The sequence below is a fragment of the Phyllobates terribilis genome, unplaced genomic scaffold (genome assembly GCF_046119375.1).
Source record: "Phyllobates terribilis strain yellow unplaced genomic scaffold, ASM4611937v1 Scaffold_6__1_contigs__length_29720123, whole genome shotgun sequence".
Taxonomy (NCBI): domain Eukaryota; kingdom Metazoa; phylum Chordata; class Amphibia; order Anura; family Dendrobatidae; genus Phyllobates; species Phyllobates terribilis.
This window is the reverse complement of record NW_027362766.1, coordinates 11,638,986-11,660,963: the sequence shown is the minus strand read 5'-3', so window position 1 is coordinate 11,660,963 and position 21,978 is coordinate 11,638,986. Positions and strand designations below refer to the sequence as shown.

Here is a 21,978-nt window from a genome sequence, read left to right as displayed (position 1 = left end):
TCACCAGGATATAGAGCAGTGATATCACTGTATATACATCACTGGTGAGAGGTCAGTATAGTGATCAGTACTACACCCAGATCACCAGGACATAGAGCGGTGATATCACTGTATATACATCTCTGGTGAGAGGTCAGTATAGAGATCAGTACTACACCCAGATCACCAGGATATAGAGCGGTGATATCACTGTATATACATCACTGGGGAGAGGTCAGTATAGTGATCAGTACTACACCCAGATCACCAGGATATAGAGCGGTGATATCACTGTATATACATCTCTGGGGAGAGGTCAGTATAGTGATCAGTACTACACCCAGATCACCAGGATATAGAGCGGTGATATCACTGTATATACATCACTGGTGAGAGGTCAGTATAGAGATCAGTACTACACCCAGATCACCAGGATATAGAGCGGTGATATCACTATATATACATCACTGGTGAGAGGTCAGTATAGAGATCAGTACTACACCCAGATCACCAGGATATAGAGCGGTGATATCACTGTATATACATCACTGGTGAGAGGTCAGTATAGAGATCAGTACTACACCCAGATCACCAGGATATAGAGCGGTAATATCACTGTATATACATCACTGGGGAGAGGTCAGTATAGAGATCAGTACTACACCCAGATCACCAGGACATAGAGCGGTGATATCACTGTATATACATCTCTGGTGAGAGTTCAGTATAGAGATCAGTACTACACCCAGATCACCAGGACATAGAGCGGTGATATCACTGTATATACATCACTGGTGAGAGGTCAGTATAGTGATCAGTACTACACCCAGATCACCAGGACATAGAGCGGTGATATCACTGTATATACATCACTGGTGAGAGGTCAGTATAGTGATCAGTACTACACCCAGATCACCAGGACATAGAGCGGTGATATCACTGTATATACATCTCTGGTGAGAGGTCAGTATAGAGATCAGTACTACACCCAGATCACCAGGATATAGAGCGGTGATATCACTGTATATACATCACTGGTGAGAGGTCAGTATAGTGATCAGTACTACACCCAGATCACCAGGATATAGAGCGGTGATATCACTGTATATACATCACTGGGGAGAGGTCAGTATAGTGATCAGTACTACACCCAGATCACCAGGATATAGAGCGGTGATATCACTGTATATACATCACTAGGGAGAGGTCAGTATAGTGATCAGTACTATACCCGGATCACCAGGATATAGAGCAGTGATATCACTGTATATACATCACTGGTGAGAGGTCAGTATAGTGATCAGTACTACACCCAGATCACCAGGACATAGAGCGGTGATATCACTGTATATACATCTCTGGTGAGAGGTCAGTATAGAGATCAGTACTACACCCAGATCACCAGGATATAGAGCGGTGATATCACTGTATATACATCACTGGGGAGAGGTCAGTATAGTGATCAGTACTACACCCAGATCACCAGGATATAGAGCGGTGATATCACTGTATATACATCTCTGGGGAGAGGTCAGTATAGTGATCAGTACTACACCCAGATCACCAGGATATAGAGCGGTGATATCACTGTATATACATCACTGGTGAGAGGTCAGTATAGAGATCAGTACTACATCCAGATCACCAGGATATAGAGCGGTGATATCACTGTATATACATCACTGGTGAGAGGTTAGTATAGTGATCAGTACTACACCCAGATCACCAGGATATAGAGCGGTGATATCGCTGTATATACATCACTGGTGAGAGGTCAGTATAGTGATCAGTACTACACCCAGATCACCAGGATATAGAGCGGTGATATCGCTGTATATACATCACTGGTGAGAGGTCAGTATAGAGATCAGTACTACACCCAGATCACCAGGACATAGAGCGGTGATATCACTGTATATACATCACTGGTGAGAGGTCAGTATAGTGATCAGTACTACACCCAGATCACCAGGATATAGAGCGGTGATATCGCTGTATATACATCACTGGTGAGAGGTCAGTATAGTGATCAGTACTACACCCAGATCACCAGGATATAGAGCGGTGATATCGCTGTATATACATCACTGGTGAGAGGTCAGTATAGAGATCAGTACTACACCCAGATCACCAGGACATAGAGCGGTGATATCACTGTATATACATCACTGGTGAGAGGTCAGTATAGTGATCAGTACTACACCCAGATCACCAGGACATAGAGCGGTGATATCACTGTATATACATCACTGGTGAGAGGTCAGTATAGTGATCAGTACTACATCCAGATCACCAGGATATAGAGCTGTGATATCACTGTATATACATCACTGGTGAGAGGTCAGTATAGAGATCATTACTACACCCAGATCACCAGGACATAGATCGGTGATATCACTATATATACATCACTGGTGAGAGGTCAGTATAGAGATCAGTACTACACCCAGATCACCAGGACATAGAGCGGTGATATCACTGTATATACATCACTGGTGAGAGGTCAGTATAGAGATCAGTACTACACCCAGATCACCAGGACATAGAGCGGTGATATCACTGTATATACATCACTGGTGAGAGGTCAGTATAGTGATCAGTACTACACCCAGATCACCAGGATATAGAGCGGTGATATCACTGTTTATACATCACTGGGGAGAGGTCAGTATAGAGATCAGTACTACACCCTGATCACCAGGACATAGAGCGGTGATATCACTGTATATACATCACTGGGGAGAGGTCAGTATAGTGATCAGTACTACACCCAGATCACCAGGATATAGAGGGGTGATATCACTGTATATACATCACTGGGGAGAGGTCAGTATAGTGATCAGTACTACACCCAGATCACCAGGATATAGAGGGGTGATGTCACTATATATACATCACTGGGGAGAGGTCAGTATAGTGATCAGTACTACACCCCGATCACTGGGATATAGAGCGGTGATATCACTGTATATACATCACTGGTGAGAGGTCAGTATAGAGATCAGTACTACACCCAGATCACCAGGACATAGAGCGGTGATATCACTGTATATACATCACTGGTGAGAGGTCAGTATAGAGATCAGTACTACACCCAGATCACCAGGACATAGAGCGGTGATATCACTGTATATACATCTCTGGTGAGAGGTCAGTATAGAGATCAGTACTACACCCAGATCACCAGGATATAGAGCGGTGATATCACTGTATATACATCACTGGGGAGAGGTCAGTATAGTGATCAGTACTACACCCAGATCACCAGGATATAGAGCGGTGATATCACTGTATATACATCTCTGGGGAGAGGTCAGTATAGTGATCAGTACTACACCCAGATCACCAGGAGATAGAGCGGTGATATCACTGTATATACATCACTGGTGAGAGGTCAGTATAGAGATCAGTACTACATCCAGATCACCAGGATATAGAGCGGTGATATCACTGTATATACATCACTGGTGAGAGGTTAGTATAGTGATCAGTACTACACCCAGATCACCAGGATATAGAGCGGTGATATCGCTGTATATACATCACTGGTGAGAGGTCAGTATAGTGATCAGTACTACACCCAGATCACCAGGATATAGAGCGGTGATATCGCTGTATATACATCACTGGTGAGAGGTCAGTATAGAGATCAGTACTACACCCAGATCACCAGGACATAGAGCGGTGATATCACTGTATATACATCACTGGGGAGAGGTCAGTATAGTGATCAGTACTACACCCAGATCACCAGGACATAGAGCGGTGATATCACTGTATATACATCACTGGTGAGAGGTCAGTATAGTGATCAGTACTACACCCAGATCACCAGGATATAGAGCGGTGATATCGCTGTATATACATCACTGGTGAGAGGTCAGTATAGTGATCAGTACTACACCCAGATCACCAGGATATAGAGCGGTGATATCACTGTATATACATCACTGGTGAGAGGTCAGTATAGAGATCAGTACTACACCCAGATCACCAGGACATAGAGCGGTGATATCACTGTATATACATCACTGGTGAGAGGTCAGTATAGTGATCAGTACTACACCCAGATCACCAGGACATAGAGCGGTGATATCACTGTATATACATCACTGGTGAGAGGTCAGTATAGTGATCAGTACTACATCCAGATCACCAGGATATAGAGCTGTGATATCACTGTATATACATCACTGGTGAGAGGTCAGTATAGAGATCATTACTACACCCAGATCACCAGGACATAGATCGGTGATATCACTATATATACATCACTGGTGAGAGGTCAGTATAGAGATCAGTACTACACCCAGATCACCAGGACATAGAGCGGTGATATTACTGTATATACATCACTGGTGAGAGGTCAGTATAGAGATCAGTACTACACCCAGATCACCAGGACATAGAGCGGTGATATCACTGTATATACATCACTGGTGAGAGGTCAGTATAGTGATCAGTACTACACCCAGATCACCAGGATATAGAGCGGTGATATCACTGTTTATACATCACTGGGGAGAGGTCAGTATAGAGATCAGTACTACACCCTGATCACCAGGACATAGAGCGGTGATATCACTGTATATACATCACTGGGGAGAGGTCAGTATAGTGATCAGTACTACACCCAGATCACCAGGATATAGAGGGGTGATGTCACTATATATACATCACTGGGGAGAGGTCAGTATAGTGATCAGTACTACACCCCGATCACTGGGATATAGAGCGGTGATATCACTGTATATACATCACTGGTGAGAGGTCAGTATAGAGATCAGTACTACACCCAGATCACCAGAACATAGAGCGGTGATATCCCTGTATATACATCACTGGTGAGAGGTCAGTATAGTGATCAGTACTACACCCCGATCACCGGGTTATAGAGCGGTGATATCAGTGTATATACATCACTGGTGAGAGGTCAGTATAGTGATCAGTACTACACCCAGATCACCAGGATATAGAGCGGTGATATCACTGTATATACATCACTGGTGAGAGGTCAGTATAGTGATCAGTACTACACCCAGATCACCAGGACATAGAGCGGTGATATCACTGTATATACATCACTGGTGAGAGGTCAGTATAGAGATCAGTACTACACCCAGATCACCAGGATATAGAGCGGTGATATCACTGTATATACATCACTGGAGAGAGGTCAGTATAGTGATCAGTACTACACCCAGATCACCAGGACATAGAGCGGTGATATCACTGTATATACATCACTGGTGAGAGGTCAGTATAGAGATCAGTACTACACCCAGATCACCAGGATATAGAGCGGTGATATCACTGTATATACATCACTGGTGAGAGGTCAGTATAGTGATCAGTACTACACCCAGATCACCAGGACATAGAGCGGTGATATCACTGTATATACAGTACAGACCAAAAGTTTGGACACACCTTGTCATTTAAAGATTTTTCTGTATTTTCATGACTTTGAAAATTGTACATTCACACTAAAGGCATCAAAACTATGAATTACCACATGTGGAATTATATACTTAACAAAAAAGTGTGAAACAACTGAAAATATGTCTTATATTCTAGGTTCTTCAAAGTAGCCACCTTTTGCTTTGATGACTGCTTTGCACACTCTTGGCATTCTCTTGATGAGCTTCAAGAGGTAGTCACCAGAAATGGTCTTCCAACAATCTTGAAGGAGTTCCCAGAGATGCTTAGCACTTGTTGGTCCTTTTGCCTTCACTCTGCGGTCCAGCTCACCCCAAACCATCTCGATTGGGTTCAGGTCTGGTAACTGTGGAGGCCAGGTCATCTGGCGTAGCACCCCATCACTCTCCCTCTTGGTCAAATAGCCCTTACACAGCCTGGAGGTGTGCTTGAGGTCATTGTCCTGTTGAAAAATAAATGATGGTCCAACTAAACGCCAACCGGATGGAATAGCATGCCGCTGCAAGATGCTGTGGTAGCCATGCTGGTTCAGTATGCCTTCAATTTTGAATAAATCCCCAACAGTGTCACCAGCAAAGCCCCCCCACACCATCACACCTCCTCCTCCATGCTTCACGGTGGGAACCAGGCATGTAGAGTCCATTCGTTCACCTTTTCTGCGTCGCACAAAGACACGGTGGTTGAAACCAAAGATCTCAAATTTGGACTCATCAGACCAAAGCACAGATTTCCACTGGTCTAATGTCCATTCCTTGTGTTCTTTAGCCCAAACAAGTCTCTTCTGCTTGTTGCCTGTCCTTAGCAGTGGTTTCCTAGCAGCTATTTTACCATGAAGGCCTGCTGCACAAAGTCTCCTCTTAACAATTGTTGAAGAGATGTGTCTGCTGCTAGAACTCTGTGTGGCATTGACCTGGTCTCTAATCTTAGCTGCTGTTAACCTGCGATTTCTGAGGCTGGTGACTCGGATAAACTTATCCTCAGAAGCAGAGGTGACTCTTGGTCTTCCTTTCCTGGGGCGGTCCTCATGTGAGCCAGTTTCTTTGTAGCGCTTGATTGTTTTTGCAATTGCACTTGGGGACACTTTCAAAGTTTTCCCAATTTTTCGGACTGACTGACCTTCATTTCTTAAAGTAATGATGGCCACTCGTTTTTCTTTACTTAGCTGCTTTTTTCTTGTCATAATACAAATTCTAACAGTCTATTCAGGAGGACTATCAGCTGTGTATCCACCTGACTTCTGCACAACACAACTGATGGTCCCAACCCCATTTATAAGGCAAGAAATCCCACTTATTAAACCTGACAGGGCACACCTGTGAAGTGAAAACCATTTCCGGTGACTACCTCTTTAAGCTCATCAAGAGAATGCCAAGAGTGTGCAAAGCAGTCATCAAAGCAAAAGGTGGCTACTGTGAAGACCCTAGAATATAAGACATATTTTCAGTTGTTTCACACTTTTTTGTTAAGTATATAATTCCACATGTGTTAATTCATAGTTTTGATGCCTTCAGTGTGAATGTACAATTATCATAGTCATGAAAATACAGAAAAATCTTTAAATGAGAAGGTGTGTCCAAACTTTTGGTCTGTACTGTACATCACTGGTGAGAGGTCAGTATAGAGATCAGTACTACACCCAGATCACCAGAATATAGAGCGGTGATATCACTATATATACATCACTGGTGAGAGGTCAGTATAGAGATCAGTACTACACCCAGATCACCAGGATATAGAGCGGTGATATCACTGTATATACATCACTGGTGAGAGGTCAGTATAATGATCAGTGCTACACCCAGATCACCAGGATATAGAGCAGTGATATCACTGTATATACATCACTGGTGAGAGGTCAGTATAGTGATCAGTACTACACCCCGATCACCAGGACATAGAGCAGTGATATCACTGTATATACATCACTGGTGAGAGGTCAGTATAGAGATCAGTACTACACCCAGATCACCAGGACATAGAGCGGTGAGATCACTGTATATACATCACTGGTGAGAGGTCAGTATAGTGATCAGTACTACACCCCGATCACCAGGATATAGAGCGGTGATATCACTGTATATACATCACTGGTGAGAGGTCAGTATAGTGATCAGTACTACACCCCGATCACCAGGACATAGAGCGGTGATATCACTGTATATACATCACTGGTGAGAGGTCAGTATAGTGATCAGTACTACACCCCGATCTCCAGGACAGAGAGCGGTGATATCACTGTATATACATCACTGGTGAGAGGTCAGTATAGTGATCAGTACTACACCCAGATCACCAGGATATAGAGGGGTGATATCACTATATATACATCACTGGGGAGAGGTCAGTATAGTGATCAGTACTACACCCAGATCACCAGGACATAGAGCGGTGATATCACTGTATATACATCACTGGTGAGAGGTCAGTATAGTGATCAGTACTACACCCAGATCACCAGGATATAGAGGGGTGATACCACTATATATACATCACTGGGGAGAGGTCAGTATAGAGATCAGTACTACACCCAGATCACCAGGACATAGAGCGGTGATTTCACTGTATATACATCACTGGGGAGAGGTCAGTAGATTGATCAGTACTACACCCAGATCACCAGGACATAGAGCGATGATATCACTGTATATACATCACTGGTGAGAGGTCAGTATAGAGACCAGTACTACATCCAGATCACCAGGATATAGAGCGGTGATATCACTGTATATACATCACTGGTGAGAGGTCAGTATAGAGAACAGTACTACACCCAGATCACCAGGATATAGAGCGGTGATATCACTGTATATACATCACTGGGGAGAGGTCAGTATAGTGATCAGTACTACACCCAGATCACCAGGACATAGAGCGGTGATATCAGTGTATATACATCACTGGTGAGAGGTCAGTATAGTGATCAGTACTACACCCCGATCTCCAGGACAGAGAGCGGTGATATCACTGTATATACATCACTGGTGAGAGGTCAGTATAGAGATCAGTACTACACCCAGATCACCAGGACATAGAGCGGTGATATCACTGTATATACATCACTGGTGAGAGGTCAGTATAGTGATCAGTGCTACACCCAGATCACCAGGATATAGAGCGGTGATATCACTGTATATACATCACTGGTGAGAGGTCAGTATAGAGATCAGTACTACACCCAGATCACCAGGATATAGAGCGGTGATATCACTGTATATACATCACTGGTGAGAGGTCAGTATAGAGATCAGTACTACACCCAGATCACCAGGATATAGAGCGGTGATATCACTGTATATACATCACTGGTGAGAGGTCAGTATAGTGATCAGTACTACATCCAGATCACCAGGATATAGAGCGGTGATATCACTGTATATACATCACTGGGGAGAGGTCAGTATAGTGATCAGTACTACACCGCGATCACCAGGATATAGAGCGGTGATATCACTGTATATACATCACTGGTGAGAGGTCAGTATAGAGATCAGTACTACACCCAGATCACCAGGACATAGAGCGGTGATATCACTGTATATACATCACTGGTGAGAGGTCAGTATAAAGATCAGTACTACACCCAGATCACCAGGATATAGAGCGGTGATATCACTGTATATACATCACTGGTGAGAGGTCAGTATAGTGATCAGTACTACACCCAGATCACCAGGACATAGAGCGGTGATATCACTGTATATACATCACTGGTGAGAGGTCAGTATAGAGATCAGTACTACACCCAGATCACCAGGATATAGAGCGGTGATATCACTGTATATACATCACTGGGGAGAGGTCAGTATAGAGATCAGTACTACACCCAGATCACCAGGATATAGAGCGGTGATATCACTGTATATACATCACTGGGGAGAGGTCAGGATAGAGATCAGTACTACACCCAGATCACCAGGATATAGAGCGGTGATATCACTGTATATACATCACTGGGGAGAGGTCAGGATAGAGATCAGTACTACACCCAGATCACCAGGACATAGAGCAGTGATAACACTGTATATACATCACTGGTGAGAGGTCAGTATAGTGATCAGTACTACACCCAGATCACCAGGATATAGAGCGGTGATATCACTGTATATACATCACTGGTGAGAGGTCAGTATAGTGATCAGTACTACACCCAGATCACCAGGATATAGAGCGGTGATATCACTGTATATACATCACTGGGGAGAGGTCAGTATAGAGATCAGTACTACACCCAGATCACCAGGATATAGAGCGGTGATATCACTGTATATACATCACTGGTGAGAGGTCAGTAGAGAGATCAGTACTACACCCACATCACCAGGATATAGAGCGGTGATATCACTGTATATACATCACTGGTGAGAGGTCAGTATAGTGATCAGTACTACACCCAGATCACCAGGATATAGAGCGGTGATATCACTGTATATACATCACTGGTGAGAGGTCAGTATAGAGATCAGTACTACACCCAGATCACCAGGATATAGAGCTGTGATATCACTGTATATACATCACTGGGAAGAGGTCAGTATAGTGATCAGTACTACACCCAGATCACCAGGATATAGAGCGGTGATATCACTATATATACATCACTGGAGAGAGGTCAGTATAGTGATCAGTACTACACCCAGATCACCAGGATATAGAGCTGTGATATCACTGTATATACATCACTGGTGAGAGGTCAGTATAGTGATCAGTACTACACCCAGATCACCAGGACATAGAGCGGTGATATCACTGTATATACATCACTGGTGAGAGGTCAGTATAGTGATCAGTACTACACCCAGATCACCAGGACATAGAGCGGTGATATCACTGTATATACATCACTGGTGAGAGGTCAGTATAGTGATCAGTACTACACCCAGATCACCAGGACATAGAGCGGTGATATCACTGTATATACATCTCTGGTGAGAGGTCAGTATAGAGATCAGTACTACACCCAGATCACCAGGATATAGAGCGGTGATATCACTGTATATACATCACTGGTGAGAGGTCAGTATAGTGATCAGTACTACACCCAGATCACCAGGATATAGAGCGGTGATATCACTGTATATACATCACTGGGGAGAGGTCAGTATAGTGATCAGTACTACACCCAGATCACCAGGATATAGAGCGGTGATATCACTGTATATACATCACTGGGGAGAGGTCAGTATAGTGATCAGTACTATACCCGGATCACCAGGATATAGAGCAGTGATATCACTGTATATACATCACTGGTGAGAGGTCAGTATAGTGATCAGTACTACACCCAGATCACCAGGACATAGAGCGGTGATATCACTGTATATACATCACTGGTGAGAGGTCAGTATAGAGATCAGTACTACACCCAGATCACCAGGACATAGAGCGGTGATATCACTGTATATACATCACTGGGGAGAGGTCAGGATAGAGATCAGTACTACACCCAGATCACCAGGACATAGAGCGGTGATATCACTGTATATACATCACTGGTGAGAGGTCAGTATAGAGATCAGTACTACACCCAGATCACCAGGATATAGAGCAGTGATAACACTGTATATACATCACTGGTGAGAGGTCAGTATAGTGATCAGTACTACACCCAGATCACCAGGATATAGAGCGGTGATATCACTGTATATACATCACTGGTGAGAGGTCAGTATAGTGATCAGTACTACACCCAGATCACCAGGATATAGAGCGGTGATATCACTGTATATACATCACTGGGGAGAGGTCAGTATAGAGATCAGTACTACACCCAGATCACCAGGATATAGAGCGGTGATATCACTGTATATACATCACTGGTGAGAGGTCAGTAGAGAGATCAGTACTACACCCACATCACCAGGATATAGAGCGGTGATATCACTGTATATACATCACTGGTGAGAGGTCAGTATAGTGATCAGTACTACACCCAGATCACCAGGATATAGAGCGGTGATATCACTGTATATACATCACTGGTGAGAGGTCAGTATAGAGATCAGTACTACACCCAGATCACCAGGATATAGAGCTGTGATATCACTGTATATACATCACTGGGAAGAGGTCAGTATAGTGATCAGTACTACACCCAGATCACCAGGATATAGAGCTGTGATATCACTGTATATACATCACTGGTGAGAGGTCAGTATAGTGATCAGTACTACACCCAGATCACCAGGACATAGAGCGGTGATATCACTGTATATACATCACTGGTGAGAGGTCAGTATAGTGATCAGTACTACACCCAGATCACCAGGACATAGAGCGGTGATATCACTGTATATACATCACTGGTGAGAGGTCAGTATAGTGATCAGTACTACACCCAGATCACTAGGATATAGAGCGGTGATATCACTGTATATACATCACTGGTGAGAGGTCAGTATAGTGATCAGTACTACACCCAGATCACCAGGATATAGAGCGGTGATATCACTGTATATACATCACTGGTGAGAGGTCAGTATTGTGATCAGTACTACACCCAGATCACCAGGACATAGAGCGGTGATATCACTGTATATACATCACTGGTGAGAGGTCAGTATAGAGATCAGTACTACACCCAGATCACCAGGATATAGAGCGGTGATATCACTGTATATACATCACTGGGGAGAGGTCAGTATAGTGATCAGTACTACACCCAGATCACCAGGACATAGAGCGGTGATATCACTGTATATACATCACTTGTGAGAGGTCAGTATAGTGATCAGTACTACACCCAGATCACCAGGATATAGAGCGGTGATATCACTGTATATACATCACTGGTGAGAGGTCAGTATAGTGATCAGTACTACACCCAGATCACCAGGATATAGAGCGGTGATATCACTGTATATACATCACTGGTGAGAGGTCAGTATAGTGATCAGTACTACACCCAGATCACCAGGATAGAGAGCGGTGATATCACTGTATATACATCACTGGTGAGAGGTCAGTATAGTGATCAGTACTACACCCTGATCACCAGGATATAGAGCGGTGATATCACTGTATATACATCACTGGAGAGAGGTCAGTATAGAGATCAGTACTACACCCAGATCACCAGGATATAGAGCAGTGATATCACTGTATATACATCACTGGTGAGAGGTCAGTATAGTGATCAGTACTACACCCAGATCACCAGGATATAGAGCGGTGATATCACTGTATATACATCACTGGTGAGAGGTCAGTATAGTGATCAGTACTACACCCAGATCACCAGGATATAGAGCGGTGATATCACTGTATATACATCACTGGTGAGACGTCAGTATAGTGATCAGTACTACACCCAGATCACCAGGTCATAGAGCGGTGATATCACTGTATATACATCACTGGTGAGAGGTCAGTATAGAGATCAGTACTACACCCAGATCACCAGGACATAGAGCGGTGATATCACTGTATATACATCACTGGTGAGAGGTCAGTATAAAGATCAGTACTACACCCAGATCACCAGGATATAGAGCGATGATATCACTGTATATACATCACTGGTGAGACGTCAGTATAGAGATCAGTACTACACCCAGATCACCAGGATATAGAGCGGTGATATCACTGTATATACATCACTGGTGAGACGTCAGTATAGTGATCAGTACTACACGCAGATCACCATGACATAGAGCGGTGATATCACTGTATATACATCACTGGTGAGAGGTCAGTATAGTGATCAGTACTACACCCAGATCACCAGGACATAGAGCGGTGATATCACTGTATATACATCACTGGTGAGAGGTCAGTATAGAGATCAGTACTACACCCAGATCACCAGGATATAGAGCGGTGATATCACTGTATATACATCACTGGTGAGAGGTCAGTATAGAGATCAGTACTACACCCAGATCACCAGGATATAGAGCGGTGATATCACTGTATATACATCTCTGGTGAGAGGTCAGTATAGAGATCAGTACTACACCCAGATCACCAGGATATAGAGCGGTGATATCACTGTATATACATCACTGGTGAGAGGTCAGTATAGTGATCAGTACTACACCCAGATCACCAGGATATAGAGCGGTGATATCACTGTATATACATCACTGGGGAGAGGTCAGTATAGTGATCAGTACTACACCCAGATCACCAGGATATAGAGCGGTGATATCACTGTATATACATCACTAGGGAGAGGTCAGTATAGTGATCAGTACTATACCCGGATCACCAGGATATAGAGCAGTGATATCACTGTATATACATCACTGGTGAGAGGTCAGTATAGTGATCAGTACTACACCCAGATCACCAGGACATAGAGCGGTGATATCACTGTATATACATCTCTGGTGAGAGGTCAGTATAGAGATCAGTACTACACCCAGATCACCAGGATATAGAGCGGTGATATCACTGTATATACATCACTAGGGAGAGGTCAGTATAGTGATCAGTACTACACCCAGATCACCAGGATATAGAGCGGTGATATCACTGTATATACATCACTGGTGAGAGGTCAGTATAGAGATCAGTACTACACCCAGATCACCAGGATATAGAGCGGTGATATCACTGTATATACATCACTGGTGAGAGGTCAGTATAGAGATCAGTACTACACCCAGATCACCAGGATATAGAGCGGTGATATCACTATATATACATCACTGGTGAGAGGTCAGTATAGAGCTCAGTACTACACCCAGATCACCAGGATAGAGAGCGGTGATATCACTGTATATACATCACTGGAGAGAGGTCAGTATAGAGATCAGTACTACACCCAGATCACCAGGATATAGAGCAGTGATATCACTGTATATACATCACTGGTGAGAGGTCAGTATAGTGATCAGTACTACACCCAGATCACCAGGATATAGAGCGGTGATATCACTGTATATACATCACTGGTGAGAGGTCAGTATAGAGATCAGTACTACACCCAGATCACCAGGATATAGAGCGGTGATATCACTGTATATACATCACTGGTGGGAGGTCAGTATAGTGATCAGTACTACACCCAGATCACCAGGACATAGAGCGGTGATATCACTGTATATACATCACTGGTGAGAGGTAAGTATAGAGATCAGTACTACACCCAGATCACTAGGATATAGAGCGGTGATATCACTGTATATACATCACTGGTGAGAGGTCAGTATAGTGATCAGTACTACACCCAGATCACCAGGATATAGAGCGGTGATATCACTGTATATACATCACTGGTGAGAGGTCAGTATTGTGATCAGTACTACACCCAGATCACCAGGACATAGAGCGGTGATATCACTGTATATACATCACTGGTGAGAGGTCAGTATAGAGATCAGTACTACACCCAGATCACCAGGATATAGAGCGGTGATATCACTGTATATACATCACTGGTGAGAGGTCAGTATAGAGATCAGTACTACACCCAGATCACCAGGATATAGAGCGGTGATATCACTGTATATACATCACTGGTGAGAGGTCAGTATAGAGATCAGTACTACACCCAGATCACCAGGATATAGAGCGGTGATATCACTGTATATACATCACTGGGGAGAGGTCAGTATAGTGATCAGTACTACACCCAGATCACCAGGACATAGAGCGGTGATATCACTGTATATACATCACTTGTGAGAGGTCAGTATAGTGATCAGTACTACACCCAGATCACCAGGATATAGAGCGGTGATATCACTGTATATACATCACTGGTGAGAGGTCAGTATAGTGATCAGTACTACACCCAGATCACCAGGATATAGAGCGGTGATATCACTGTATATACATCACTGGTGAGAGGTCAGTATAGTGATCAGTACTACACCCAGATCACCAGGATAGAGAGCGGTGATATCACTGTATATACATCACTGGTGAGAGGTCAGTATAGTGATCAGTACTACACCCTGATCACCAGGATATAGAGCGGTGATATCACTGTATATACATCACTGGAGAGAGGTCAGTATAGAGATCAGTACTACACCCAGATCACCAGGATATAGAGCAGTGATATCACTGTATATACATCACTGGTGAGAGGTCAGTATAGTGATCAGTACTACACCCAGATCACCAGGATATAGAGCGGTGATATCACTGTATATACATCACTGGTGAGAGGTCAGTATAGTGATCAGTACTACACCCAGATCACCAGGATATAGAGCGGTGATATCACTGTATATACATCACTGGTGAGACGTCAGTATAGTGATCAGTACTACACCCAGATCACCAGGTCATAGAGCGGTGATATCACTGTATATACATCACTGGTGAGAGATCAGTATAGAGATCAGTACTACACCCAGATCACCAGGATATAGAGCGGTGATATCACTGTTTATACATCACTGGTGAGAGGTCAGTATAGAGATCAGTACTACACCCAGATCACCAGGATATAGAGCGATGATATCACTGTATATACATCACTGGTGAGACGTCAGTATAGAGATCAGTACTACACCCAGATCACCAGGATATAGAGCGGTGATATCACTGTATATACATCACTGGTGAGACGTCAGTATAGTGATCAGTACTACACGCAGATCACCATGACATAGAGCGGTGATATCACTGTATATACATCACTGGTGAGAGGTCAGTATAGTGATCAGTACTACACCCAGATCACCAGGACATAGAGCGGTGATATCACTGTATATACATCACTGGTGAGACGTCAGTATAGTGATCAGTACTACACGCAGATCACCAGGACATAGAGCGGTGATATCACTGTATATACATCACTGGTGAGAGGTCAGTATAGAGATCAGTACTACACCCAGATCACCAGGATAAAGAGCGGTGATATCACTGTATATACATCACTGGTGAGAGGTCAGTATAGAGATCAGTACTACACCCAGATCACCAGGACATAGAGCGATGATATCACTGTATATACATCACTGGTGAGAGGTCAGTATAGTGATCAGTACTACACCCAGATCACCAGGACATAGAGCGGTGATATCACTGTATATACATCACTGGTGAGAGGTCAGTATAGAGATCAGTACTACACCCAGATCACCAGGATATAGAGCGGTGATATCACTGTATATACATCACTGGTGAGACGTCAGTATAGTGATCAGTACTACACGCAGATCACCAGGACATAGAGCGGTGATATCACTGTATATACATCACTGGTGAGAGGTCAGTATAGAGATCAGTACTACACCCAGATCACCAGGATAAAGAGCGGTGATATCACTGTATATACATCACTGGTGAGAGGTCAGTATAGAGATCAGTACTACACCCAGATCACCAGGACATAGAGCGGTGATATCACTGTATATACATCACTGGTGAGAGGTCAGTATAGAGATCAGTACTACACCCAGATCACCAGGACATAGAGCGGTGATATCACTGTATATACATCACTGGTGAGAGGTCAGTATAGAGATCAGTACTACACCCAGATCACCAGGATAAAGAGCGGTGCTACTACTGTGTGCATAGTCCTGTTTATATGTCCGGTTTGTATGTCCTGTTTGTATGTCCGGTTTATGTGTCCTGTTTGTATGTCCTGTTTGTATGTCCTGTTTATGTGTCCGGTTTGTATGTCCTGTTTGTATGTCCTGTTTGTATGTCCTGTTTGTGTGTCCTGTTTGTGTGTCCGGTTTATATGTCCTGTTTGTAGGTCCTGTTTGTAGGTCCTGTTTGTAGGTCCTGTTTGTAGGTCCTGTTTGTAGGTCCTGTTTGTAGGTCCTGTTTGTGGGTCCTGTTTGTGGGTCCGGTTTGTGGGTCCGGTTTGTGGGTCCGGTTTGTGGGTCCGGTTTGTGGGTCCTGTTTGTGGGTCCTGTTTGTGGGTCCTGTTTGTGGGTCCTGTTTGTGGGTCCTGTTTGTGGGTCCTGTTTGTGGGTCCTGTTTGTGGGTCCTGTTTGTGGGTCCGGTTTGTGGGTCCGGTTTGTGGGTCCGGTTTGTGGGTCCGGTTTATGTGTCCGGTTTGTATGTCCGGTTTATAAGCGTTTGGTTGCCATCCTGCATCTCGATGTTTATTTTCCCGTTTTGATGCAGTGCCCCCTGGTTGCGCCCTTTCTTCCTTGGCACATAGTGACGGCATTTTACCCATCGTCCCTCCTCAGCAGATGATTTCCACTTCTCCCCCTTCTACGCCTAACCATAACTCGCAGAGTAATGGCTACCAGTCACCCCCCAAGCAGCCCTATCACAGTGAGTATGGCACGTGGCGCCGTCCTTTTCACATATGCGATAAAGTAAGACTACATTTTGAGAACCGCTCGTCTGAGCTTCACCCTCCATTCTCTACTCTTTTGCTTTTCTGCAGCTACTTGGACTGGAAACAGCACGGCATCCTACTCTCCCAATCCTGTGTCCCAGCCTAATGGGAGGGGAAGCCAACAGCCACCGCTACACCACCCAAACCATTACTGTACGTCTGTGGAGGCACCTGGCCGGCCCGGCTAGAATGACCCGGTCAGACATTCTTCTGGCTTCGCGGTAGCTCTGCGGTTGACTCACCGTCTCTTGTGTTTCACTCTCTGCAGGGCCCCTTCATCAGAGCTCCCCTCAATATTCACACCCAGTATCCAATCACCCAGGTATGTCCTTCTGTCAGTTTCTTTCCACCGTAACCCCCAATCTTTGAGTTTGCTAATTAGTCTTGTTTCTAGCAGGACCAGAGTTCTGGTGCTCAGTTGCATATTTCGAAATGGACATTCAGGTGGGAGAGATCTTCAAGGTGCCCTCGAACTGTCCCGTGGTGACTGTGGATGGATATGTAGACCCATCAGGAGGGGACAGGTTCTGCCTCGGGCAGCTGTCCAACGTGCATCGTACAGATATGAGTGAACGGGCGAGGTGAGGCCGAAGTTACAGGCGCGCGGCTGATGTGATTGTCCTACCGGGATGAGTAGACATTTGTCGTCTTGTTTCTCAGGTTGCACATTGGTAAAGGTGTCCAGTTGGAGTGTCGTGGAGAGGGCGACGTCTGGATGAGGTGCCTCAGTGATCACGCCGTTTTCGTGCAGAGCTACTACCTGGACAGAGAGGCGGGCAGAGCACCCGGGGACGCCGTGCACAAGATTTACCCTGGAGCATATATTAAGGTAATTTACTTTACTTATCGGAACTTGTATTGTGCCTGCCGAGCAGCAAGGATGGAGCACTTCCGCTCCATTTAGGACCCCTGATCTCCTGATTGTTGAGGGTTTCAGGAATCGGCTACCTGCCACGGGAGACTTTGAACGTGATCCATCGATCAGAAATGTCCTCATACTCCTGTTCTTAGGTGTTTGATCTGCGACAGTGTCATCGGCAAATGCAGCAACAGGCCGCCACGGCGCAGGCAGCGGCAGCAGCCCAGGCAGCGGCGGTCTCTGGATCAATCCCAGGCCCGGGATCTGTGGGGGGCATCGCACCAGCCGTCAGTAAGTATGAGCAGCTCTTACTAAAAGGTGATGAGCTACAGCTTAAAAGTTCGATAAATATGCAGATAAAGCAATTTCCTTGCTTACAAGCTACGACCACTTCCGTTGGGTGTGCCGAGAGATGGATCCTCTGACCCTTCCGATCTCTGAAAATCCCATTTAAGTGAATTATCAGAAGTCCTCCATTCCTGTGTTGTGTATGGTCAGGATGAACGCTCATGTGGCAACTCTGAATATACTTAATATGTCACGATTTTTTTTGTGTGTTCCCCGCACAGGTTTATCAGCAGCTGCCGGTATTGGTGTTGATGATCTCCGTCGACTCTGTATCCTCCGCCTCAGCTTTGTTAAAGGCTGGGGTCCTGACTACCCCCGTCAGAGCATCAAACAGACGCCATGCTGGATAGAAGTTCACCTACACCGATCACTTCAACTCCTAGATGAAGTTCTTCATACATTACCAATGGCGGATCCTAATACGGTCAATTAACCATCGAAGGGTACTGAGAAGAGATGTGGATGGTGCAAGTGGCTTCTTAATACCAAAGGAAACCCGCAAGGTGGTGACCGAGGACGAGCCAGAGGTCTTCTACTGTTTTACTCATCTTTGATTGAAAGATGAACTTTACTGGCAGACAGCGGCTTTGAGGAGTGACCATCTTGGGCTTAATCTCGCCCTGGGTTTGTCTTGCTCAACAAATTGTTTAAAGAATCTAACATGAGATTTGCCTTGGGGAGCGGACAATGAAAAAGTTTTGCGATAAGTCTTTCTTTTAACTCTCTTAATCGCACATGATGAAGGAACCACTCCCTGCCTGGAAAAACATGAGCCTGGTGGGAACCATGAGAAGCTTTAGATCGTCTCCAAATTGTAAAAAAAAATATATATATATAGTAGTTGTGAGGTTTTTTTTATACCGTTATTGGAATAGTTCTGTGGCTACCTCACCTGCAGGATCCTGACCTCCAAGGGACAATCATGATTTCTATTAAGTTGCTTTTACAAGGGCCGAGTATGGACTGGATCGTAATATGTGCAAAGCCAAAAATACAACAAACTGTAAAACTAGGGCACATGGAGGGGAGTAGCCGGCTTTTTGATAGGATTTCCACATTCAAACTGACTTATTTTAAATAAAATATTTATGTACTATTGCTTAGAAGTCCTATGTCCTGTATGAACAGATGTGAACATGTATGAATCAGCCTGCCACGACATGATAGCAGCTCCAATAATCCTCATCCTGCATGTGATCGCGGCTCTATATAATCCTCACACGTCTCTTCTTCATGTGATCGCGGCTCTATATAATCCTCACACGTCTCTTCTTCATGTGATCGTGGCTCTATATAATCCTAACACGTCTCTTCTTCTTCATGTGATCGTGGCTCTATATAATCCTCACACGTCTCTTCTTCTTCATGTGATCGTGACTCTATATAATCCTCACACGTCTCTTCTTCATGTGATCGTGGCTCTATATAATCCTCACACGTCTCTTCTTCATGTGATCGTGGCTCTATATAATCCTCACACGTCTCTTCTTCTTCATGTGATCGCGGCTCTATATAATCCTCACACATCTCTTCTTCTTCATGTGATCGTGACTCTATATAATCCTCACACGTCTCTTCTTCATGTGATCGTGGCTCTATATAATCCTCACACGTCTCTTCTTCATGTGATCGCGGCTCTATATAATCCTCACACGTCTCTTCTTCATGTGATCGTGGCTCTATATAATCCTCACACGTCTCTTCTTCATGTGATCGTGGCTCTATATAATCCTCACACGTCTCTTCTCCATGTGATCGTGGCTCTATATAATCCTCACACGTCTCTTCTTCATGTGATCGGGGCTCTATATAATCCTCACACGTCTCTTCTTCATGCGATCGGGGCTCTATATAATCCTCACACGTCTCTTCTTCATGTGATCGTGGCTCTATATAATCCTCACACGTCTCTTCTCCATGTGATCGTGGCTCTATATAATCCTCACACGTCTCTTCTTCATGTGATCGCGGCTCTATATAATCCTCACACGTCTCTTCTCCATGTGATTGTGGCTCTATATAATCCTCACACGTCTCTTCTCCATGTGATTGTGGCTCTATATAATCCTCACACGTCTCTTCTTCATGTGATCGCGGCTCTATATAATCCTCACACGTCTCTTCTTCATGTGATCGCGGCTCTATATAATCCTCACACGTCTCTTCTCCATGTGATTGTGGCTCTATATAATCCTCACACGTCTCTTCTTCATGTGATCGGGGCTCTATATAATCCTCACACGTCTCTTCTTCATGTGATCGTGGCTCTATATAATCCTCACACGTCTCTTCTCCATGTGATTGTGGCTCTATATAATCCTCACACGTCTCTTCTTCATGTGATCGGGGCTCTATATAATCCTCACACGTCTCTTCTTCATGTGATCGTGGCTCTATATAATCCTCACACGTCTCTTCTCCATGTGATTGTGGCTCTATATAATCCTCACACGTCTCTTCTTCATGTGATCGGGGCTCTATATAATCCTCACACGTCTCTTCTTCTTCATGTGATCGCGGCTCTATATAATTCTCACACGTCTCTTCTTCTTCATGTGATCGCGGCTCTATATAATCCTCACACGTCTCTTCTTCATGTGATCGTGGCTCTATATAATCCTCACACGTCTCTTCTTCTTCATGTGATCGTGGCTCTATATAATCCTCACACGTCTCTTCTTCTTCATGTGATCGCGGCTCTATATAATCCTCACACGTCTCTTCTTCATGTGATCATGGCTCTATATAATCCTCACACGTCTCTTCTTCTTCATGTGATCGGGGCTCTATATAATCCTCACACGTCTCTTCTTCATGTGATCTCGGCTCTATATAATCCTCACACGTCTCTTCTTCATGTGATCGCGGCTCTATATAATCCTCACACGTCTCTTCTTCTTCATGTGATCGCGGCTCTATATAATCCTCACACGTCTCTTCTTCATGTGATCATGGCTCTATATAATCCTCACACGTCTCTTCTTCTTCATGTGATCGGGGCTCTATATAATCCTCACACGTCTCTTCTTCATGTGATCTCGGCTCTATATAATCCTCACACGTCTCTTCTTCATGTGATCGCGGCTCTATA

At 44.3% G+C, this 21,978-nt stretch overlaps 1 protein-coding gene across 5 annotated transcripts in view; it reads left to right on the top strand.

Moving 5' to 3' along the window:
- Positions 1–19,985, top strand: part of LOC141152742 (mothers against decapentaplegic homolog 4-like) — an 85,741-nt gene extending 65,756 nt beyond the window's left edge. For 3 of the 5 annotated variants that reach the window (XM_073637368.1, XM_073637371.1, XM_073637367.1), the window contains 7 exons: positions 17,458–17,613; positions 17,729–17,833; positions 17,949–18,002; positions 18,075–18,261; positions 18,341–18,509; positions 18,692–18,830; positions 19,109–19,985. In XM_073637368.1, coding sequence (XP_073493469.1) covers positions 17,458–17,613; positions 17,729–17,833; positions 17,949–18,002; positions 18,075–18,261; positions 18,341–18,509; positions 18,692–18,830; positions 19,109–19,320 — 1,022 coding nt within the window. In that variant the 3' untranslated portion in view covers positions 19,321–19,985. The remainder of the gene's footprint in view (positions 1–17,457; positions 17,614–17,728; positions 17,834–17,948; positions 18,003–18,074; positions 18,262–18,340; positions 18,510–18,691; positions 18,831–19,108) is intronic. The other 2 variants (XM_073637370.1, XM_073637372.1) reach the window with 2 other exon arrangements.
- Positions 19,986–21,978: the final 1,993 nt, after the last annotated feature.